The 24,448-nt window shown below is 48.6% G+C and overlaps 1 protein-coding gene across 10 annotated transcripts in view; it reads left to right on the plus strand.

The window, feature by feature from the left end:
• The window catches only part of DAB2IP (DAB2 interacting protein), a 217,058-nt gene that overhangs the window by 89,767 nt on the left and 102,843 nt on the right, over positions 1 to 24,448 (plus strand). For 6 of the 10 annotated variants that reach the window (XM_058446092.1, XM_058446091.1, XM_032165031.2 and 3 more), the window contains exon 2: positions 21,083 to 21,186. In XM_058446092.1, the coding sequence (XP_058302075.1) occupies positions 21,083 to 21,186 (104 nt within the window). Of the gene's footprint in view, positions 1 to 9,932; positions 10,307 to 11,306; positions 11,771 to 21,082; positions 21,187 to 21,232; positions 21,323 to 24,448 lie in introns of those variants that run through there. The other 4 variants (XM_058446093.1, XM_058446094.1, XM_032165033.2 and 1 more) reach the window with 4 other exon arrangements.

Genomic DNA, 24,448 nt, shown 5'->3' on the forward strand with positions numbered 1-24,448 from the left:
GCTCAAAAGCCCCAGGGCTCCGTCTAACTTTCTTGGTTGCTGCAACTCAGAGAGCGCTGGAATGGACCCAGGGCGTGCTCCTCATCTCAGTGGTTCAGGTTTCGGTTCTCCTGTCTCTGTCCTTCTATTTAATTCTGTACTTACTAAGATCTGGGGGTACAGGCAGGGGCTTGGAGCCTATTTGCCCAGCTACTGAATGGGGAGGTTGGAGGGATGGATACTTGTGGCTCCAGTACCAGGAGCCAACTGTTCCCCTTGACAGCTGGGGAAACTGAGGTCCACAGAGCCAAGGCCACTTGCCCGTGGTTACCTAAAGATGTTAACGAGAAATCCAGGTCTGGAACTCAGATCCCTTTGTATCCTGTTTCAGTGTTGGTGTAGTTTGTTTCTTTCCCTAAGATGAGCCCAGACAGGGAAACTGAAGTCCCTGAGCTCCTGGTTGGGTCTTCTGCGGAGAGAGAATGGCGATTCAACTCTCGTGTACTGTTGAACTTGACACAAACACGCTCACATCCCGGGCTGCATACGTGTTTTGCTTTAGAAATGACATGAAGCCTTTTGACTATTTTTAAGAGAAAGGCAATGGCTGTGATATTTCCCCTGCACCTCCCTCTCCGGGCCACTTGGTTAAATGTCAGGAAAGGGAGAGTATTTCCTGGTCAGGAACATTCAGAGCTTGCTGGGAGCTGAAGTTTTGTTTTCCATTAAGTAGGTATTCGGGGAGTCTATTTCCCTCCGCCTCCTCTGCTGTTTCCCGGGAAGGTTGCGCTTGACAGTTGCAGGGAGGAGGGGTTTGAGAATGAGCAGCCGAGATGCCCATGTATCGCGTGCCCGCTCTAGGAGTGGTGGGGTGGCTATTTTTAGCCATCCCGATTCAGTAGAGGCATTTCAGCGTTTGTTCAATATTTAATTATCCATCTGAAATTGGCCCATGTGGCCTTCAGTTTGGAAGCAGCTCTCTGTGCTGTGATTTCCCAGTTGCATAAATAAGGAAGCAAGGGGAATCTCAATAGCCCTCCAAATAATAATAATGAAAAAAAAAAAAAAAGAGTAGACTCAGTACTCAGCAAAGACAGGCTTGGTTCCTCAGTCTAGACAGACCACCTGTACGTTAGCAGAGAAGCGCCACCGAGGACGCCCATCACGCCCTTGGAAATGCGGCAGTGCTCAGTCTCCGAATCTCAGATCCACAGCTGCCTGGGTTTTATTGGGGATGAGTTTTCCTCCCTTTGCCAGGTTCCTGTGTTGACTTTGACAGCTGCTAGGTACCTGAGAGGTGGTTTGGGGATTTTGCTTTTGGATGTCTTGTTAGCTTTTATTTCCCTCTTCTCTTCTCCCTGACAGACAGGAGAGTACTGTCGGCATCTGGGCTGTGCTATTTCTTTTTCCTTGGCCTTTGGAGGCGATGTGCCGACACAGCTGTGAGATGAAAAAGGCAGAGCACAGGGAGGGAGATGTGGGGGCCATGAGGCTCTCCCTGCCTTCCCCAAGCCCCTGGCTGATGAGGGAGACGGGAGAAGAGGAGAGAGTGGGACCCAAGGGTGCTGGGCAGTCAGAGATGACTCCTTCCTAGTGTCCTGCTTGGCATGGGGATTTGTGGACTTTGGGTTTGGAGACTGGAAACCAATAAATTGGTAATCTGGAATAAGCTTGGTTTTCTATCCATTTACACCTCTGTTCTGGGGACACAGAGTTTGGCCTAGGAGCGTGTACAGAGTCCTGACTAGGTCATAAATGCTGTGTGACTGCAGACAAGTCACTGAACATCTCTGGGCTCAGAAGCACATGTAACAGATAGATATGACACAGCATAGGGTGTCATCATAGGCTGGGAGAATTGTGATTATTAGCTGTTCACCCAAAGTCTGAGGGGTTGCTTGCAAATCAGTTAGGGCTGATCTAGAAAGAAAACGTTTGGGAGGCCGAGGTGGGCGGATCATGAGGTCAGGAGGTCGAGACCACCCTGGCTAACATGGTGAAACCCCGTCTCTACTAAAAATACAAAAAAATTAGCCGGGCATGGTGGCGGGCGCCTGTAGTCCCAGCTACTCGGGAGGCTGAGGCAGGAGAATGGCATGAACCCAGGAGGCTGAGCTTGCAGTGAGCCGAGATCGCACCACTGCACTCCAGCCTGGGTGACACAGCGAGACTCCGTCTCAAAAAAAAAAAGAAAGAAAGAAAAAGAAAACGTGATGCCAGTGGGGATTGGACCCACCTAGGTGGTTTCTCGGCATCCCTCCCCTGAGAGGCTGCCACAGGTCTCACTGGTACTTGTTCAGAGCAGCAGAGCTTTAGCGAGCCACCTAGTATGTGTGACCTGTGTGCCAGGGGCTGCCACAGCAGATATAGCCAGCCCCCGCCCTTGGGAGCTCAGAGGCCAAGGGGAAAGTAGTCTTGGCATAAGGTTAGCAGATGGTGTGACTGGAAAGGTAGGCAGGGCCTTGAGTGGTGAGCAAAGAGGGGAGAACAGCCCCTGGCAGGCCAAGGAAGGATTTTGAAAATAACAGGAATGATAACAGTGATCGCCACGTCTTGAGCACTTACACAGCGCCAGGGGTTCTTCTAAGCCCTTTACATGCATCCTGCCTTAAATCGTCATTCTCCCAGGTGGTGTTATCAGCTCCACTTTGTAGATGAGAAAACTGAGGCTCAGACTGGTTAAGCGACTTGCTCAGTATCACCCAGCTACTGAGTGGCAGAGTCCAGGATGTTTAACCCTCATATGCTTACCAGAGCTGTGATTTAGGAAAAGAACTCTTAGCAACCCGCAAGCTAGACTGGTATGGTGCAGGGAGAAGAAAGTGGGAAGAGGGAGCAGGGAGGCCAGTCCGCTTCCTGGAGAATCTTGAAGGAGGCCGGCAGGTGCAGGATGGGGGAAGGCAGAGGGCAGGTGGAGAGGAGCTGGGAAGTTTGGAAGGGCTGACACAGGAGACAGGCTGCCTCCATCCGAGGGCCAGTGCTGGGCTCCTGCCACGATCTCTCCCTGGCCTGCGGTGAAATGAGGACTGTAAGGGCATTGCAGCGAGTTTCCTATAACATCCATTTCACTTCAGTAACCCATTTTGGTGCCTCTTTTTTATTCTGAGATGATGGTCTTTGGATTCTTTGGGGTTAGAACATTCCTTTTACGCAATGCATAAATGTCTAGTATGCACCATACTAAATGGTGTTCATTTTTTTTAAACATCTATATTTGGCAAGAAAAGAAGTCAGTGGTTCTATGTGGCCCACCCTCATATTATGCTACTTCATAGTTTTTATTTATAAACATTGAACTAGTTCCTGGAATTCCCACAGGATGGTAGGCTGACACCCACGAAGGAGAAGTGCAGGGGTCATCCTTACAGCGAGAGGAGTAGGAGCTGGTGGCGGGATAAGGTGGTGGGATAAGGCCCTTGGAAAGGCGTGAAGAAGGGGGAGGATGAGGTTCAGTGAGGGCTGGGGTGGGGGGTGCCTGGCAGGCTGTGGACATGGCTGATGGGCCTGCCTTGGATGCTGATGCTGCAGGGGTTGTGGCACAAGACCGGGCAAGGGACTCTTCAGGGAGCAGCTTCAGGAGAAGGCGAGAAAGGTGCTGGAGGCTGCAGGGGATTGATTATTTGGGGGACAGGAGGTGTGGGGTGCAGAATAGGACAGGATTGGCGAAGTTTGGTGAAAATGGGGGTGCAAGAGAAGCTTGGATTTCCCATTAACTGTCGATACAGTCATGGTTCCACCTGGTATCTAGAAACCTGTTCACAATTGTAGATTTAGCAGCAAACAGGGTGGGGTGAGTGTCTCTCCCCATCAGCAGCAGCCTCTGAACTCTCCTGGGACCCTGAGCTTCAGAGGACCCAGGCTGTGGCCCCCCTCCCCCACTTTAGCAATGCTGTCTGCAGAGGGAGGGGCAGGTTTTACTAGCACAGGGAGTGCTCCAGCTCCTGTGTGTCGGGGGACATTCTGGAAGAGGCTCTCTTCCAGAAGCTATGGAAGGCGCTCTCTTCCAGAAGTTATGGAAGGCTCTCTTCCAGAAGCTATGGAAGGCTCTCTTCCAGAAGCTATGGAAGGTCCTCAGGAGACAGACCACCAGTTTGGGCTAAACCCCTCCATCTAAATTAAACAACAACAACAACAACAATAATAATGTTGATGGCCAGGCACCATGGTTTATGCCTGTAATCCCAGCACTTTGGAAGGCTAAGGTGGGAGGATCACTTGAGGCCAGAAGCTTGAGACCAGCCTAGGCAACATAGTGAGACCCCATCTCTACAAAAAATTTTATAATTTTTTGTTGTGGTGGCACAGGCCTGTGGTGTTAACTATTTAAAAGGCTGAGGTTGGAGGATTGCCTGGGCTAAGGAGTTCCAGGTTGTGATGACCTATGATCACACCACTGCACTCTGCCCTGGGCAACAGGGTAAGACCCTGTCTCAAAAACAAAACAAAACAAAACAAAACAAAACAGGAAACCCCAACTCCTAAGATTACAAAAAACAGTAAATATCTATTACAGAACAGAAGAAAATAAAAATCACCTTTAATCTAGCACCCACCAATAAGCTCTGGGATCATCGAGGGGTTATTTCCAGCCCTTCCCCTTCTTTTCTTTAAGTTTTTGAAAATTCTAAAATATTTGAAAGTAGTACAGAAAAGCATAGAAAATAATATTGCAGACACCCACCTCTCAGGTTGAACAAACCTTAGCATTGCCATACCTGCCTCTCTTCTCTTTTCTTTCTATCTTAGAAATAGAAATGATTCAGGTCCAGAAGGAGTCAGGACAGTGTGGTCTACTGGCCAAACCCCGCCCCTCATCTGTTTCTGTATGACTTGTGAGCCAAGAATAGTTTTTACATTTTTAAAGGGTTGGAACAAAAAGTCAAAAGAAGGAGAACATAGGGAATTATATGAAATTCACATTTCAGTGCCCATAAATAAAGTTTTATTGGAACACAGCCATGTTCATTCATTTGTGTATTGTCTATAGCTGCTTTCACACTACAGTGGCAGAGTTGAATAGCTGAGACAGAGACCATATGGACTTGTAAACCTGAAATATTTGCTATCTGGCCTTTTATGGAAAGTTTGCTGACGCCCGAGATACAGCTAAAGCCACCTACTGTCTCTCCAGGGATAACTGGCCACCCAAAGGTGGTGGGTATCCTGCCTACATGTGCTTTCTGCTTTACATAGAAGCCTATGCGTATGCTTCCAAGTGTGTCGAATTGCATTGTGTGTTTAAAAATGGATATGGTGAAATTGCACATGGCAGAGAGGAGCAAACACATATGGACACCCTGAGACCTCCTTAGTTTCCTGAACTCCAGCAGCACAGAATAAATGCCAGCTCTCTGCCGGCCCTGGAATGGGCCCTGCAGCTGCAGAGAAAAGAATCGTGGGAAGAAAACTCCAGAAGAAAAAATGGGGAAAGTGACACTGCCGACTCCAATTACTAGAAATTGTCAGAAAGTAAAAAAGGAAAAAGAAACTCAGGGTTAAGAGAAGACTTTGGGCCGGTAAATTCATCCTTGGAGTGTTCAGGAAATCCAGAGATTTTTGGAAGGCTGGGAATTCTTTGGAAGTGAGGGGTGTCTAGAGATAAGGAATAGGAAGCATGGGCTGTCAAAAGCAATTGTTAGGGAGCTAAGTAGAGAAGCAAAAGGAAAACCTGGGGACAAGGTCGACAGATGCTGAAAACCTTGTAGGATTTATACTAGGCTACACCAGACTATTAACGCGGCCAACCAGAGGCCAACGAGCGAGCAAACCCTTGCACTGTCCTTGCGGAAGGGTCCTACCCAGCATCCTGGGATGTAACTGGGAAGGATGTCTCTCATTAGCTCCTCTGCCCCACCTCTGGAGTACCAGCTCCAAGCCAAACTCGTCCCCTCTGAGGAGCTGCTGTGCCCTGCCCCCGAGTGCTCTATGTTGCGGATCCTCCGGGCAGGAATGGTGGCCTGGATGCTGAGCCCTCTACAGTTGTCCCCATGTCCCTCTCCCACCAGAGTCCACTCCCCAGCAGCAGTGGGCAACCTCCTCTGACTCTGAACCACCTCCTGAGCTTAGAGACCATTGGAACTCGATCCCAGTTCCCTTCGGGAGACAGCAGGCTATCACAATTCCATGGCCTCGGGACACTGTACCTGTACCGCCTCCAAACTCAACATCATAAAAACAAAATGTGAAATCAACATCCCTCATCTTTGGGTAGCTGGGACTGAGCTGGGCCCTGGGGACATAGAGAGAGGCCAAGGGCTGGGTGCAAATTCAGCTTCCTGAGTGACTTGGGACCACTGTTTTCTCACTCATCTCTGCACAGTGCTATTCCTTTCCCACATTGGGGCAACCCTTAGATTCAGAGATATTCGGGCTTGAATCCTGTTTTCAACATTTCCTAGCTGTATGGTCATGGTTTGAACTTCAGTTTCCTCCTATTAAAGGTGGAACTGATGTTTCTTAATTCAGGAGTCAATTTTAGGATAAAAATACAAATACATGGCACAGTCATTATCTCTCTTAGATCTGTTTCTCCACATTTCCTGGTGATCCATTTTTATTACATAGAGATAACTAGTTGTTTTAGAACTATTTGTTGAAAAACATCATTTCCAGCATCAATTTACCTCGGCACTGTTTCTGAAAATCAGTTGCCCATGTATGTATGGGTCTATTTCTAGACTCTATTCTGTTCCATTGATCTGTATGTCTATCCTTATGCCAATACTACATTGTTTTGTAAATTAGCTATATTTCAAGACCAAAGTACTTCTTGAGACCAGGTAATGTAAGTCCCCCAACCTATTTCTTCTCTCTCAAGTTTGTTTCGCTGTCTAGGTCCTTTGGTTTGCCATCTAAATTTAAAATTCATCTTGTCAGTGTCCTCAAAATTTTTATTTTGGATTTTGATTGGGATTACATTGACTTTATGGATCAGTTTGGGGAGAAATGTCAGCTAAGCAACACTGAGTCTTCCAACCCTTGAATGTGGTATACCTCTTTATTTAGATCCTTAGTGTCTCTCAGCAGAGTTTCTGAGTTATTAGTCTCTTATGTGTTAAATTTATTAGTATATTTTAGTGCTCTTGGCTAATCACTGAAGTGGCTGAGATTTTACTCTACCTGCAGCTAACAAGTTAAACAGGTAGTTTCATGAGTGCTGGCGGAAGACACGAGACACCTGGGTCAGAGACAAAGGACTCTATGATCCATGGCGTAGCAGACAGAATAAGCTTCAGGTTTATATCAGTTCCCCTTCCTGCTGACTTCCTAGGGCTATTGTAGAACATAAAATCATCTATGCTAGAACATAAAATCATGATCTATTCTAGAACATAAAATGATCTTCTTTGTAGCTTTCCCAAATTATAACCTCATGTCCCTTACAGGATCTGATATACAGTCTGAGCCAACTGTTCTAGAGGCTAAAAATTACACAAAGGACTGAAATTCAGTTTTGCTTTAGTATCAAATCATTAAATTAGAACTTTGGAGACAAGTTAAAATTTGACTTCCAAGTTGTCAAATACAGAAAAGTAAAGAAAGTTTCAGAATTACATGGAAAAACCAATATGTACACACTTAAAACTTTATGCCTGTTTATATTTGTTAGAAAAAAATAAGCCTGTTATTTCATATAGCCATGTTGTTCTAATTTAATAATATAGATTTTAAGTAAACATGAGTTAGACATGGTGGCTTATGCTTGTAATCCCAGCACTTTGGAAGGCCGTGGCTGGAAGGAGGATTGCTGGAGGCCAGGAGTCGGAGACCCCCTGGCCAACATAGTGAGACCCCGTCTCTAATGAAAATAAATAAAGAAAAGAACAAAAGTGCGGAACATTACTAAGGTGGAAATTTTGGGGGAAAATAGTTTACAGTTAATGAATGAAATGAAAAATAAGATGAATTTAATAATACATGTGGATATTTAGGTTTTGATAATCATGGTTCCCTCTGGAGTGCTATAATTAGAACTTATATACCCTAAAGGAGTATTACAGATGTACTTAGTACCTATACTAAAGGTAAAATACACAGAGTGTGGAGTGACTGTATGAAAGGATAATGTGTACAGATGTGAAAACATCTCCAAGCTATATTATGAAATAAGCAACCAAGGTATCCTATATTTTTATGGTTTTCAAGCTCTATTGCATATGTCTTTTGAAAAAAAGTGCATTATGGAGAAAGAATAAAGCTGACCTTCTATGGGAATAAGTGTGATATTTCTAAAAGGAAGCTCTTCTCTTTCATTAAGGCATTTGTAGATTTGAAAGAGGAGAGATGGGAGCCCTTGAAAGTCCATAGTCCTGAATCAGCCGATGATCTGAACCTCTATCCCTCTATCTTTCCTTTAATGTAACTAGAATATGTTGAGCCTGGATCCATGGATGTATTAGTGCCTGTGGCTGCTGTAACAAATTACCACAAACTTGTAACTCAAAGCAACAGAAAGTTATTATCTTACCGTTCTGGGGGACAGAAGTCTGAAATCATTTTCACTGGGCTAAAATCAAGGTGTCAGCAGGGCTGCATTCCTTCTTCAGGCTCTGGAGAATAATCTATTTCCTTGCTTTTGCCAGCTTCTGGAAGTTGCCTGGTTCCTTGTCTTATAGCCCCATGTCACTCTGCTTCCGTCATCACATTGCTTTCTCTGACCTGCCTATCTCCTTCTTGTAAAGACCCTTGTGATTATTTTAGGCCCACCCAGGTAATCCAGGATAATCCCCTCATCTCAACATCCTTAAATTAATCACATCTGCAAAGTCCCTTTTGCCACGGAAGGTGACATATCACAGGTTCTAGGGATTAGGACGCATGGTTCCTTGGGGAACATTAGTCTGCGTAGCACAGGTGGGTAAGGTTTAGTAACCTCCAAGCAACACCTCTCCTCCCTGTCCCAGAGAGGCGTGCCTGAAGGCCGAGCTAGAAAAAGTGTGCAGTGGCATGTTCTCAATCATAAGTGAGAGTTGAACAATGAGAGCACTTGGACACAGGGAGGGGAACATCACACACTGGGGCCTATCGGCGGGTCGCAGGGGCCAGGGGAAGGAGAGCATGAGGACAAATACCTAATGCATGTGGGGCTTAAAACCTAGACAACAGGATGATGGGTGCAGCAAACCACCATGTCACATGTATGCCTATGTAACAAACCTGCACATTCTGCACGTGAATCCCAGAACTAAAAGTAAAATTAAAAAGAAAAAGTGTACAGTGAGAGCCAGGAGAGCTGCCAATTTATCAGTGCATTATTTCAGCAAACTCTTTATCTGGCTTCATCCCCCATCCCCAGCCCCAACACACACACACACACGCGCACACACACACACACACACACACACACACTTAAATAGACATACACAGAGGCATAAGCTGGACAGCTCTTTGTCTGGAAAGTTCTAACAATCTGAAGATTCCATGACTTGTTGCATGGTGTGTTTTGTTTGTTTTTGAGACAGTCTCGCTCTGTCACCCAGGCTGGAGTGCAGTGGTGCCATCTTGGCTCCCTGCAACCTCTGCTTCCCCGGTTCAAGCAATTTTCCTGCCTTAGCCTCCTGAGTAGCTGGGATTACAGGTGTGCACCACCACGCCCGACTAACTTTTTATCTTTTTAATAGAGACCGAGTTTTGCCATGTTGGCCAGGCTGGTCTCGAACTCCTGACCTCAAATGATCCACCCACCTCGGCCTCCCAAAGTGCTGGGGAAAAGCACTTTGGGGAAAATTACAGGCGTGAGCCACCACGCCTAGCCTGCATGGTGTTTTTTACCTTTGGCTTCCTGCTGAGTTCACCTGGCCCCTCCCTCGGGGAGCACTAGCCAGTTCACTTTCCATGTGGGAGCTATGTTTCCCCACCCACAGGTATGTTCCTGATTTCTGATCTTTGGGCTTCTCTGATCCACTTTTTCTTTCTTTCTTTTTTTTTTTTTTTACGTTTTCTTTTTTTTTTAGATGGAGTTTTACTCTTGTTGCCCAGGCTGGAGAGCACTGGCAGGATCTCGGCTCACTGCAACCTCTGCCTCCCAGATTCAAATGATTCTCCTGCCTCAGCCTTCTGTGTAGTTGGGATTACAGCTGTGCGTCACCACACCCAGCTAATTTTTCATTTTTTTTTTTTTTAAATACAGATGGAGTTTTGCCATTTGGCCAGGCTGGTCTTGAACTCCTGACCTCAAGTGATCCGCCCACCTCAGCCCCCCAAAGTGTTGGGATTACAGGCGTGAGCCACCACGCCCGGCCAGATCCACTTTTTCTAACTAGCCATTTGTATTAGTCTGTTTTCACGCTGCTGATAAAGACATACCCAAGACTGGGAAGAAAAAGAGGTATAATTGGATTTACGGTTCCATGTGGCTGGGGAGGACTCAGAATCATGGCAGGAGGTGAAAGGCACTTCTTACATGGTGGTGGAAAGAGAAAATGAGAGAGATGCAAAACCAGAAACCCCTGATAAACCCATCAGACCTCATGAGACTTATTCATTACCACCAGAACGGTATGGGAAAACCGCCCCCATGATCTAAATTATCTCCCACCGGGTTCCTCCCACAACATGTGGGAATTATGGGAGTACAATTCAAGATGACATTTGAGTGGGAACACAGAGCCAAACCATATCACCATTTGAGCTGTTGTTGATTTTTTTTTTTTTTTTTTTTTTTGAGATGGAGTCTTGCTTTGTCACTAGGCTGTAGTGCAGTGGCACGATCTCCACTCACTGCAACCTCCGCCTCCCGGGTTCAAGCCTCGGCCTCCCAAGTGGCTAGGAAGACATGCATGCATTATCACACCTGGCTAAATTTTTGACTTTTCTGAGAGATAGTGGCCTCGCTGTGTTACCCAGGCTGGTCTTGAACTCCTGGCCTCAAGCAACCTTCCTGCCTCGGCCTCCCAAAATGCTAGGATTACAGGTGTGAGCCACTGCACCCAGGCTGTTGTGAATTTTAATTTGTTTTGTTTTGTTTTCTGATTTTGTATTTTCTCTTCCTTCTATTCTTTTCTCTTCAGATGTATTCAGCGAGTACAATTTGTGCTGAGTCATATCACCTATTTATATTTTAATTTTACTATTAGTTTTGGGAAGTCTAATTATTTTTCATTCGGGAAATTGTACAGTCATCTGTTTCCATTCATAGCCTGTCCCCTTCTCCAAAGAGAACGTCTGATAAGTTTTTGGCTACTGTGTGATATGATATTTTTCTATGTAAGTGCATGCACATGTAAACAAAGTAAAACATCATATTAATCACATAGACAGTAAGTGTAATTCAGCTTAAAGGGTCCATAGTAAGGCTTACTTTTTTTTTTTTTTTTTTTGGAGACAGAGTCTTGCTTTGTCACCCAGGCTGGAGTTCAGTGGTGTGATCTTGGCTCACTGCAACCTCCACCTCCCAGGTTCAAGCAATTCTCGTGCCTCAGCCTCCCAAGTAGCTAGGTTTACAGGCATCCACCACCATGTCCAGCTAATTTTTGTATTTTTAGTAGAGACAGGGTTTTGCCATGCTGGCCAGGCTGGGTGTTGGCCAGGCTGATCTCGAACTCCTGGCCTCAAGCAATCCGCCCACCTTGGCCTCCCAAAGTGCTGGGATTACAGGCATGAGCTACCGCGCCCAGCCAGCCTTACTTTTTATTTTGAAATATAGATTGACAAGCAATTGCAGAACCAGTACAGAAAAGTCCCAAGAACCCAGTTTTCTCTGATGGTTGTATCTTACATTAACTATAGGACGGATCCTCCAGCTGCAGTTGCCCTCTAGCCAAAGACCCACCAAGAGCATACCTCCAGTTGAGTAAGTTGCGTTTATTACTCATTGCAGTGAGGGAGAGCAGGCACCATGGGGCATCTCAGTAAGAGTGTGTTAGGAAGAACCTAGTATAGGATTTGGGTTTTGGTTGGGTGACTTGGGGGAGGTCAAAGGGAGTGGGATTCACACTAGATGAATTGCATCTGCTGTCAGAAGGCAGAGGCAAGTCTATAATTGCGTAGCTTGAGTCCTATCTCTAGGAAGAGGAGACTGGCATTGGGGGCTAAAGCTGTGACTGGTAAAGTAGCGGCAGTCACTGATTTCAACCAAGAGAGGGTGATGGTTGGTATTTTGTGGGTGGCACAGTGACCTTGTCTTTATGGGTTACTTCAACAAACATTAGGTAGTGACCTTGTTTTGTCTCACTTCATCATGGCCTCAGAGTAACCTTGTCTGAGGTTGTGTCTTTTGCAATTATGCCTAAAAGGAGAATAACGTGGCATAGTCGCGCATGCCAAGCCAGCTTCCCGATGTCAGGGGCTTTTATTCCAGATCTTTTGTGTACATTGGTACCATGCCTGCGTATAGTTCTCTGCCATTTCATCATGTATATAGATTTGAGTAACCACCACTGCAATCAGCATCCAGGACTATTCCATCACCACGAAGATGTCGCTTGTGCTCCCCCTTTAACATCACACCCACCTGCCTGCCCCACCGCCATCCCTAACCCCTGGCAACCACTAATCCGTTTTCCATCTCTATTGCTTTATCCCTTTGAGAATGCCGTGTACATGGAATCATACACTATGTGACCTTTTGATACTGGCTTTCCTCGCACAGCATAATGCCCAGGAGATCCATCCAAGTTGTCGTGTGTATCCATAGTGTGTTTCTTTTTTAGGGCTAAGTAGTATTCCGTAGTGGTGTGTATTTGTTTTCTATGACTGCTGTAACAAGTTAAAACTTAGCGGCTTAAACAACACAGGTTTTTAATCTTATAGCCCTGCAAGTCAGAACTCTGGCATGGGTCTTGCCAGACCGAAATCAAGGTGTCAGCAGGCCGAAGGCTCTAGGGAAAAACCCATTTCATTGCTAATTCCTTGCTAGGGGAATTCAATTCCAAGTAGTTGTAAGACTAAGGTTTCTGTTTTCTTGCTGGCTATCAGCTGAGGGCTGTTCCCAGTTTCTAGATCGAGGCCACCCACATTCCTTGGCTCGTGACCACCTCTGTCTGTGTCAGAGCTGGCAACAGCAGATGGAGTTCCTCTCAGGCTTAGAATTTCTCCTGCCTCTTTCCTCATCACATTTCTCTGACTCACCTTCTTGCTTCCCTCTTCCACATTTAAGAATGCATATCATTTGGCTGGGCACAGTGGGTCACAGCTGTGATCCAAGCACTTTAGGAGGCCGAGGCTGGCGGATCACTTGATGTCGGGAGTTCGGGACCAGCCTAGCCAATATGGTGAAACCCCATCTCTACTAAAAATACAAAAATTAGGCCGGGCGCGGTGGCTCAGGCCTGTAATCCAAGCACTTTGGGAGAACGAGGCAGAAGGATCACGAGGTCAAGAGATCGAGACCATCCTGGCCAACATGGTGAAACCCCGTCTCTACTAACAATACAAAAATTAGCTGAGCATGGTGGCACACACCTGTGGTCCCAGCTACTCGGGATGCTGAGGCAGGAGAATTGCTTGAACCTCGGAGGTGGTGATTGCAGTGAGCCGAGATCGTGCCACTGCACTCCAGCCTGGCAACAGAGTGAGACTCCATCTAAAAAAAACAAAAAACAAAACAAAACAAAAAACAAAAATTAGCCAGGCATGGTGGTGCACGCCTGTAATCCCAGCTACTTGGAAGACTGAGGCAGGAGAATTGCTTGAACCCGGGAGGCGAAGGTCGCAGTGAGCTGAGATTGCATCACTGCACTCCAGCCTGGGCGACCGACCTAGACTGCATCTCAGAACAACAACAACAAACTCGTATCATTAGATTATTCTCACCTCGATAATTCAGGATGATCTCCCATCTCAAAATCCTTAACCTCAACCACATCCGCCAAGTTCCTTCTGCCATGTAAGGCAACATATTCACAGGTTCTGGGAATTAGAGTGTGGACTTCTTTGGGGGACCGTCATTCTGCCTTACTCATTCTGGATGCAACACAGTTTGTTTAACCATTCATCTATAGAAGGATGTTTGGTTGTTTCCAGTTTTGGGGCTATTAAAAATAAAGGTGCTGTGAACATTCTTGTAAAAAAAAGGTATATAAGTGGATTACACATCGTTTCCTTTTGCAACTGATTTTTTTCACTTGACATCATATTTCTGAGTTGTATTCATGTTGATCTCTGTAGCTCTAGGTCCTTTGTAGTGCCATTGTGTTCCATGTGAATAGTGTCCTCCCTTCCTTGCTGTGTAATGTTCTATTGAATGACTGTTACCCTATTGATGGACATTTAGGTTGCTTCTAACTTTTTGCTGCTACAAAGAGTGCTGCGGTGAGTATCTTTGTGCAGATCTCCACGTGTGCAGGATGAAGCAGTTTTCTTGACTGGATGAGTAGGAGGGAAGGTTCTGGCCCTAGCACGTATGTGTTGTTGGTTCCTACTGGCTATTGTGTAATTGTTCTTCAAGCCCTTTTCACTCCACCAGCAGTGATGAAAGTGTTCTGTGCATCTCTGCCAACATTTGGAGTCACAATTCTTTTTAATTTCTAGACTGGTTTCTTTTTCATTTCTTTTACTTAATTTCTTTTAAATTCTGGACTGGTCTAGGACCTTTCCAAAAGGTATGAAATGGCATCTGAGACTTTTAATTTGCATTTTCCCGATCACTGCCGAGGACACAGGGACACCCCTGTCCAGCACCTCCTCGTTCTACACCCTTGCCGACTTCTTTTCTCCTGACGCTAGCGTTAGAGGTTGCTGCCTCTACCTGCTTTTAAGCATTAAGATCTGGGCAATGCAACCCGACAACTGAAATTTGGTGTCTTGTCTGAAATTACAGGATGTTCCTCAGGCCGCCGTGTTTCCATGGGAACAAGTAACAGTCATCCTTCATGATTAGGTGGTATCCATGGCAACCAAGCCAGCAGCATTTGAATGAAACTGATTTTATTTTATTTATTTTTTGCAAACACATGAAGGTTAAAATGCATTTCTCCGGCTGTGGCTTCCAAGAATAGGAATAGGAAGACAGCCTGGTGAATGGAGACCCTTTCAACCTCCTAGCGGAAAGGGGATCCAGGATCAGCTGGTCCCATGGCCTAATTTTGCAGACGAGGTGACCGAGAGGTCACATAGAAGTCATACAATGAGTTTGAGCCGAGGAGGAAAGACTGCTGGATCATGCTGGAAGGTCTGGGGCGGACTCTTAAGAGATCGGCTGGGTCTCCCTTCCAGTGATCTAGCCCTAGGAATGCCACTTTCATACTGTGTGATCTTAGCAGATTCACTTCACCTCTCTGGGTTTCTACTGGCACCAGCTGTGGTGCTAGACCTATGGGACCATGAGGCCAGGCTTCCCAGTGTCTGTTTGCTCAAATTAGAAAAGATTTGCTACAAAATGAAAGGCCAAAGGCAGCATGCTGGGGCCTAGGACCCCGAGGCTGAATCCCCAGGGTCCAGAGTTAGGACTCCGGGTCAGTTCCCCGCCTTCTTTTCCTGTGTAAAATAGAGGGTGTGTGTGTGTGTGTGTGTGTGTGTGTGTGTGTGTGTGTTTACTTGGTGCCAAGGACTGGAGATGACTACTGCTCTTACTCCCTGACTCACTGGATTGATGAAATCAGCTCAGAGAGAGAAAGGGGCAGCCATGGAGTCACACAGCCGAGTCAGGGTTGAATCCAGGCTCCTGGTGTCAGCTTGGCTCCTCACCCGACCCCATGCTCCATGTCCCCTCCATCTTCTCTGGGGCTGGAAGTGTGGGTTTTGGGGGCAGTTTAAGGGACTCTCAGCATATACTCTTGCTTCTTCCCTGGAGGACTTTTAGAGGAAGTCACTTTTGCTTCTCAGAACTTCAGTTTCTCCATCTGGAAAATGGACCTCACTATAGAGCTGCCCAGGTCGTCCTGTGGGATTACATTTGAAAGGGTCCAGAACATGCATTCTCAGCGGGGGCGAGATTATCCCTAAGTGGGCAAAAAGTTGGTTCTTGGGCTAGAAGATGAAAAAAAACCTTTCTGTACAAAGCCCAGTATACACACAGTACATAAAAGATACTGTATGTCTGTGATATTAAAATTTTATGGAGGGGAAATTAGGAAAAAAGTGTCTAGGAAGACTCTTAAGGGAGAATGACAATGAAAAAACATTGAGAAACGTGGTTCCAGAACCCAGCGATCCATGTCTTTATTAACTTTGTGTTTAGAGCTTACAGCAGGTGGCTGGCTCCGTGGGGAAGGTGTGTGGGGTGTCAGGTCAGGAGAGAGCCTGGCCTGGCCCAGACTCTGCCCTCAATGTTCAGTGTGACCACGGGCACATCACAGCTCCTCTCAGGGCCCAGTTTCCCCATCTGTGGGTAAAGGAGGTCCCATCAGCTCCATGGGTGACTCCTAGGCAGTTGAGCTCCCACCTGGTGGATCAGTTTGGGGTCTGGAGAATAGCAGGTGGTGCTTCAGACTATGGTGATTAGAGGAGCGTTTGATAGAGGGGCTGCTTATGAAGGTGTGGGCAGGCCTCGGGAACCACAGAGGCAGTGCAGGACCCCAAAGCTAGGGACAGCAGGGGCTGCTTCCCTGAGGCCCCACGGAGGAGGGGAGAGCGTAGTTGCTGGGAGGCAAAGGTCCAGAGGATAAGGTCATCCTGATGGTGGCTGGGACCTTCCGTGGAGGAGGCAGGCAGCCCAGACGACTCTCCCTCCTCCCCTCATCTCTTGCCAGGGCTCCTCTTTGGCCAAACCACATGGAAGTTGAGGGTCTGGAAGCTCAGATGATAGAGTCCATACAGGCCAGGGCCCTGGAGCAGAAGGCAGTGCGCAGAGAGGTGGAGAATGGAACTAGGGGCCACACAGGAGATACCTGGGAAGGTGCCCCAGGTTCCCCTCCAGCTTCGTATGGAGTGCAGGCCTTGCCCTGGGTGTGGGCTGGGAGACTGGAGAGGTCAGGCAGGAGAGCCAGCTGCCCTGTGCAGGAGGGAGAGTGGGCCCCTATCCTCCCGCCCCCTGGGCTCCTTGCTGGCCTTCCTACCTTCTCAGGTGGAGGGGTGTAGCCAGGGCTTCTGAATGGAAGTTAAAGACTTTTGGGAGCACTCTTTGCTATAGGCCTGTTGTTGAGGGATCACACACACGTTTCTTTTCTTCTGGTCTCAGCTTCATCATCTGTCGAATGGGAGATTGGACCAAGCAACCTCTGAGAGCTTCCTGGCCCAGACCCAGGAGGCAAGAGGCAGGATTCTGGGCATTAGTGTTGGTCTCAGTGGAAAGACGTCCTCACTGGGCACCCAGTGTTCTACCAGGGGACTCCATGCACCTCTTTCCTGGAGTGGTGAGGGCCCACCTACCCAGGAAAGTGTTAAGCTGTGGCCAGGGGTGTGTGTGTGTGTGTTTGTGTGTGTGTGTCAGGAGAGGGAGGGTAGTTCCTGGAAGCTCCAGCTCCTGTCGTCCTGGTGATCCCAAGACCCCTGTGGGGCAGCCTGACTCTGCCAACCAGATTCCATAACTGCAGTGGGTACCCCGTGTTTGTTGGTTTGATGGATGAATCTTGACTAAGCACTGCAGGGTGCCTGGCTCTGGGTGGGGGTGGGAAACAGACAACCCATCTTCCTGCCGAGACGCCAAGTAGCAAGTCTGCAGGGCTGACTGATGTGCGGGATTGTGAGTCATTCTGCCTAAAGTGATCTGGGCGCCCCCAGCATTGCCCCAGAGCTCAAAGGATGACAGTTCCCGCAGGAGGCCATTCCAGGGAAGAGAATTCTAGGGAGGGGGAGAGCATGGGTAAAGGTGTGGAGGTGGGACATTCCTGCATTGTGCCAGGTACAGCAAAGAGGGTTAGCAAGAACAGAAGCCAGAGAGTGTGTGAGGTAGAATGGCCTTGGGTGCCAGGGTGAGGAGTCCCTTCTTTCTGAGGGCATTGAGAGCATTAGAAGCAGTTGGGCTCAGGGTCCTGACTGTGCCTGGCACTGCCCATCTCCCACTTCTACCGCTTTCCCTAGAGAGGTGGCTGAACCCGGGGGTCTGCCTCTGGCTAAGGTTTGCATCCCGAGACTAAGCCCTGAGTACCTCCTATGTGTTGGCCCCTTGGCTGGGCGTTGGGACACATGGGACTTAGGGCTGAAGGAGCCATGGACTCAGTCCAGACACACTGGACCCTCATTCCTGCTCTGATGCTCAGTAGCCCTGTGACCTTGGGCTGGTGACTGCACCCTGAGCCTCAGCTTCTGCTCTGGTCATTGGCAGCTTGGCTGAGTATAGCAGATGGGACATAGGTTATGGGTGACAGCCTCCCAGAGGGAGGTGGCATGTGCTGTCACAGAGCACAGGAGGGTGCTCCAGGTGGGTGGTGCGAAGGGGTGAGAGATGAAGGCAGACAGGAAAGCATGGGAAGAATTTTCCTAGCAAAACCTCCAGAAAGAGTGGTTATCCCTTGAGTGTGACTAGAGAGATTGTGGAGGAGGAGGTCCAAGGAAAGTTCTAAGCAGGAAGCACCGTGCGGGAACAGCAAGGGCCTTAAGAGACAGATGGCGCCAGGCTGAGGATGAGCCATGTGGGAAGGGAGCTTTTCTGGAAGAGGCGCCTGGGGCTGGATGGTCTGAACCTGGTGTCAATGCCTGCCTCAGGCCTGCCTGGAGGTCAGTGGGCCTGAACCAGTCTCAGGACAGCTTTGCCTGCTTGGCCATTAGCCAAGGCTCAGGATGAAGCCTGTGCTTCTGTGGACTCCTGTCCATGTGACTGTGTGGAGGGAATGGCCTGGAAAGCGCACAGCGCCCCAGCATCCTGTTCTGCCTTCTGGAAAGCCTGATCCTTGTGTGAACCCCATGTCATCTGTCCTGTGTGTGTGTGCGCACGTCCCCTGCTCAATGTGTACCTGGGGTGGGTCTGGGAGTGTACACATTGGAGTATCTGCATGAGTATAAACATGCACGTGTGTTTGTCTGGGCATTCCCATCTCACTCCACACCCCTGTGTGTTCACACCTACCAGGGGAACCTCTGCCCTGTCCTTTTTCTCCCTTGCGAGTCAACAGGTCTTTCCCAGGCACCCCCCACGCACCAGGCTCCATGCAGGGTGCTGGGAAGGTGGAGATGCAGCCAGCTTAGGCGTAGGTGTTGGGAGTTCTGCAGACACACACACACACACACACACACACACACACACTCACACACACACACACACACACACACATACACTGCAAATGAGAGCATTGATAGGAGACTCAGGTCTAGTTATTGCTGTAGGAGCCAAAAGCGAGGCAAGAGCTAGAGGTAGAGGGGGTCACCTAGGACCTCCTCTAGGGCCTGCAGTATGGACCGGGCTGGGGAAAGGGAGCAGGAAGGGAGTCCTCTGTTGGGGGCCACCTCTGGAGCAATGGCAAAGAGGCAGCTGGTGCCACACTGTTGTGGGGGAACCAGTGAGGAAAGTGGCCAGGTTGGCAGGTTGGACAGACTCAGGAGGTTTTATGTAGGTGTGCTAAGGCCGTGACTAAAAGTTTTCAATAAGCTGCCACCATTTAAGAGTCAGAATACTTCATATTTTGAAAAACCCAGATGATCAGCCTCTCTTGACCCATGGAAGCTATGGCTGCCCTGAGCGCCTCCTGGTGATGTAGCAGTGACCCGTGAGCACCGAGTGGCTGGCTGCTGTCCTGGATTCTGGATTTCCCACTGGCCTCTCTAGGCCTCCCAAATTTAAAGCCTCTGGAAAAGAAGGTCTGAACTGGAAGCCAGCAGTCACAGATTCTCATGTTTGAAAACATGGGGACTGACATAGTGGCTGAGCCCTGTAATCCCAGCACTTTGGGAGGCCAAGGTGGGAGGATGGCTTGAGGCCAGGAGTTTGAGACTGGCTTGGGCAACAAAGGAAGACCGCATCTCTACAAATTTTTTTTTTAATTAGGTAGTTGTGTTGAGGTGCTCCTGTGGTCCCAGCTACTTGGGAGGCTGAGGCAGGATGATTGCTTGAGCCTAGGAATTCTAGGCTGGGTGAGTATGATTGCATCACTGCACTGCAGCCTGAGCGAAAGAATGAGGCCCTGTCTCTAAAACAAATAGAAAACTTGAGAAGTCATCCAAGCTCCCCAAGTGTGGCATCCCAGGAGATGGCTCAGTTATCTGTCTGCTTGTATGCCTCCAGTGACAGGGAGCCCACTACATTACAAAGAGTGGGGGTTTTGGGGAAACTTCCCCCTCTTTTTTTTGAGACAGAGTCTCACTCTGCTGCCCAGGCTGGAGTGCAGTGGCACGATCTCGGGCCACTGCAACTTTCGCCTCCCGGGTTCAAGTGATTCTCCCACGTCAGCCTCCCGAGTAGCTAGGACTACAGGCACACGACACCACTCCTGGCTAATTTTTGTATTTTTAGTAGAGACGGGGTTTCACCATGTTGGCCAGGCTGATCTCGAACTCCTGACCTCAGGTGATCCCTCCGCCTCGGCCTTCCAAAGTGCTGGGATTACAGGTGTGAGCCACTGTGCCAGGCCTTTTTTATCCCCCTTTTTAAAAAATTGTGATAAAATATGTAAAACATAAAAGTTATCATTTTAACTAGTTTTAAGTGTACAATTCAGTGGCATGAAGTCCATTTGTAATGTTCTACAACCATCACCACTATCCATTCCTAAAACTCTTCATCACCCTTTACAGAAACTCTGTACCATTAAGCAATAACTCTTTGTTCCCCTCTCTCATCAGCCTCTGCTAACTTCAAATCTACTTTCTGTCTCTACCAATTGGCCTCTTCTAGATATTTCATATAAATGGGTGGGATCATACAAAATATGTCCTTTTGGGTTACTCAGTGTAATGTTTTCAAGGTCCATCCACGTTACAGCTTAAATCAGAACGTCATTCCTTTTTAGAGCAGAATGGTATTCCCTTGCATGTCAGTACCATGTGTGTGTGTCCATGCTTCTGCTGATGGACACTTGGGTTTCCACTATTGGGCTGTTGTGAACATTTGCATACAGGTATTTGAGAACTTGTTTTCAATTATTTTGGGTTATACCCAGGAGTGGAATTGCTGGATCACGTGGTACTTGTATTTTTAATTTTTGGAGGAACTGCCAGACTTTTCCATAGTGCCTGGACCATTTTCTAGGGACCAGTTTGTCTGTTGTCCTGGCTGGGATGGGAGTGGCAGGAGGCCCTAGCTGTGTGGCCTTGGCTGTTCTTGTTCAACCTCTCTCTTCTCCTCTGTTGGCAGAGTCGCCTCAAGAAAGGCCGGGCTCTCGGCGCAGCCTGCCCGGCAGCCTCTCCGAGAAGAGCCCCAGCATGGAGCCCTCGGCCGCCACGCCGTTCCGGGTCACGGTAACTATCTCTGCGTCACCACCACCGCCACTGCCACCACCATCACCACCTCGCCCGGGGTGCTGCTCTGTGACCCCGCGGCCCCCCTTCCTGGAGCCTCGTGGACCCGGAGAGCATCCGGCCTCCCTTGCTCTAGGTATCCAATCCCTCAGCTGCTCCCATCTCCGTGGCTCAGCCCTGGTCCCGGTGGCCACATGGGGGGTCCCATCCTGAGAGGGAGGGGGCAGGTGGAGGACAGACAGCACCGAAGGCTGTGGGGCCCAGCGCTGAGCTGGCCCGGGAAGAGAAGAGGCTCTTGTTAGTTTAGATAAATGTACCCTTGAGGGCGCGCACACACTGTGCTTCTGCAATCCTGAAAAGATGCACTATTTTTGTTTCCATATATTTTAACACCTCTCATGGCATACCATAATTTAAATCTTTCTTGGTGGTACATAAAATAATGCTATATCTTACAACTGATGATGGCTTAGAACCGACAAAACAGAATATATATCGTAGCTATTGAATTGAGTGGTCCCCACCAGCACACAGACTTTTTAAAAATTACAAACCTAAACAACTTTATGGAAACAGAACCCAATGACCCTTAACGTCTGACTGTTCATGCCCTTCTGCATTTCTGCGTGTACACACACACACACACACACACACACACACACCAGAGTTCTGGGTCCCTTCACTCCCTCATTCAGGAGCATTACTGTGTGTACCTCTCTCCAGGGCTGTGCCAGGCACCAGAAACGTAGCGATGACATAGACACATTCCTTTCTCCAGGAAGCTCAGGTCTGTAGGGCAGGTGGGTGTTGGATGGTTTGTTCATCCATTCATTCACTCATCAGTTTTTCTGGCATGCCTGCTGTGTGCGAGCAGAGGAAAGAAGGTTCTGGGTGGCGGGAACAGAGAGTGTGCATGCCTGGCTGTCACTGGATAGCATCATATAGGGGCTCCAGGGGAGCTGGAAGTGACTGGCTATTCCCAGTGGGTTGGGAGGGGGTCCCACGGGAGCTAGCTTTTGAGCTGCGTCTTGAAGGGTCTGTAGGAAATGGCTAGGCAAGGACAGAGAGAGAGGGGAGGATTTCCAGGGAGGGAGAACAGCAGTTGCAAAGGTATGGAGGCACCCTAGAGATTTCCTCTGCTTGCCTTAGGGCTGGCTCCTCATCCCTTGGGCATCAGCTCAGATATCAACTCCTGACCACACCACCTCAAGGAAGCTCTCTTGGTTTTCCCCATCACAGCAGCCTGCTCTTCTCTTTCCTAGTACTTAGTGTCAGCGTGAGAATGTGAGCTCATAAGGTCAGGGGCTGATGTGTTTGTGGCATGCAGAAATGCTTGGTGGAGCTGGAGCTGAGGGGATCTGGAGGACGGGGTAGGAGGTAAGGCTGGGAGGCCTGGCTGAGTCAAGATCACGTGGAACCTCCAGTACCAGGCCAAAGGGATGGGGCTTTCCCCAGGGCCACTGATTCTCTCCACTGTCGATATGTTATAAAAATGCCTTAAAAACTAGCTTATTGTCCTTCTTTAAGATTTCAGTCCACTGGGCCAGGGCAGGGCCTGGGAATCTGCATTTTAACAAGCTTTCCCCAGGAGGTGATTCTGAGTACCCAGCTGGGGGTTGAGCCTGCGGGCAACGAGGAGGAAGCCTGTGCTGAGAGGATTCAGGGTCATGGCCCTGAGTTTTGCCAGGGGGTCTCAGGAAGCTGGTCTCCAGCCTGCAGGGAGCGCCTGGAGGCTGGGGCAAGGGTGACCCCCATCAGCTGGAGCAAAGACCAAGTTGTGATCTCTCTGGATCCCTGGGGCCACAGCAGGCAGGGTGGGCCTTCAGGGGGGCCCTAGGGAACGATGACTAATAATAATTAGTAATAGTAGCCGCCTCCATTGATGAAGTGCCTACTGTGTGCCAGACACTGGGCTCACTGTCCTACATCCCTGATCTCTCTCTCTCTCTTTTTTTTTTTTTTTTGAGGCAGAATCTTGCTTTGTCGCTCAGGCTGGAGTGCAGTGGTGTGATCTTGGCTCACTGCAACCTCTCCCTCCCGGGTTCAAACAGTTCTCCCACCTCAGCCCCCCGAGTAGCTAGGATTACAGGAGCCTGCCACCACCCCGAGCTATTTTTTGTATTTTTAGTAGAGACGGGGTTTTGCCATGTTGGCCAGGCTAGTCTCGAACTCCTGACCTCAGGTGATCCTACCACCTCGGCCTCCCAAAGTGCTGGGATTACAGGCGTGAGCCACCACGCCCAGCCTACCTGATCTCTCTTCATCCAGGAAACACACTTACAGCTGAAACATTGGTTACCGCATTTCCCAGGTGAGGAAACAGGTTCCGAGAGGTAAAGTCACTTGCTGCCTAAGCTCCAACTGCTACTAAGTGGCGGAACCAAGATTCGAGCCCAGGTCTCTCTGACTGCAGGGCATGAAGCACACCCATCCTCAAGCTAGGAGGCGGATCCATTGCCCCACACCCTCCCAGCACCCCATCAGCATCGCTTTTCCCGCTATTTCCCTTTCCTGAGTTGCTCTAATAGGGGTATTATCACGCCTTAAAGTTTTTATAATTTGCAGCTCTTTAAGTGACAGCTAGGATCGGTGTTTTCCCTGTAGTGGTGTCTTCATTCTGTCTCCCAGGGTAAAAACCACCTTCGGTTAGAGCCAGCCTTGGGAACCTCGAGCTGCCTGGGACTCAACTCAAGTCCCACCTGCCCGGTTAGGGTCTGCAGGATGGAGAGCATGTTCAAGGTGGTCGTTCTGCCCACTTCTTATGGCAACCCTCTAGGGGAGGCACTATTAGTGTGCCCATTTCACAGGTGAGGAAACTGAGGTTCAGAGGTGACATTCTTTAGCTGGTGTCACTCAGCTCCTGAGTCAGGACTGCCGGACATCTACGTTTTGTGTCCTTTCCAGGGCACCTTGGTCCTTAAGGGATGTGATTTGAGATTCTTTTTCTGGGCTGGGTGCTGGGAGCTGGGGGGACTGGAGAACTCGGAGGTGGGGAACTGGGTTCAAATCCCAGCTCTTCCATGATCCATGTGATCTCGGTAGCCAGTGAGCCTCGTGTTCTTGACAGTAAAATGTGGAATGACCGACTTTGCTTGGACTGTGGACTTGGTAAATGTGGTCGCCCAAGTCTGACCCATGGTAGGTGCTTCAGGGATGAAATCCATCATTAACATCCAAATCGGGTTTCCATTTTTGGCTGTAAAACATCAGTAAAGGTCTAGGAGGGTTGGAGTGCAGGCAGAGGACAGGGTGTTTGGGGAAA

This window comes from Hylobates moloch, unplaced genomic scaffold (assembly GCF_009828535.3).
Source record: "Hylobates moloch isolate HMO894 unplaced genomic scaffold, HMol_V3 SCAFFOLD_10, whole genome shotgun sequence".
Lineage (NCBI taxonomy): Eukaryota > Metazoa > Chordata > Mammalia > Primates > Hylobatidae > Hylobates > Hylobates moloch.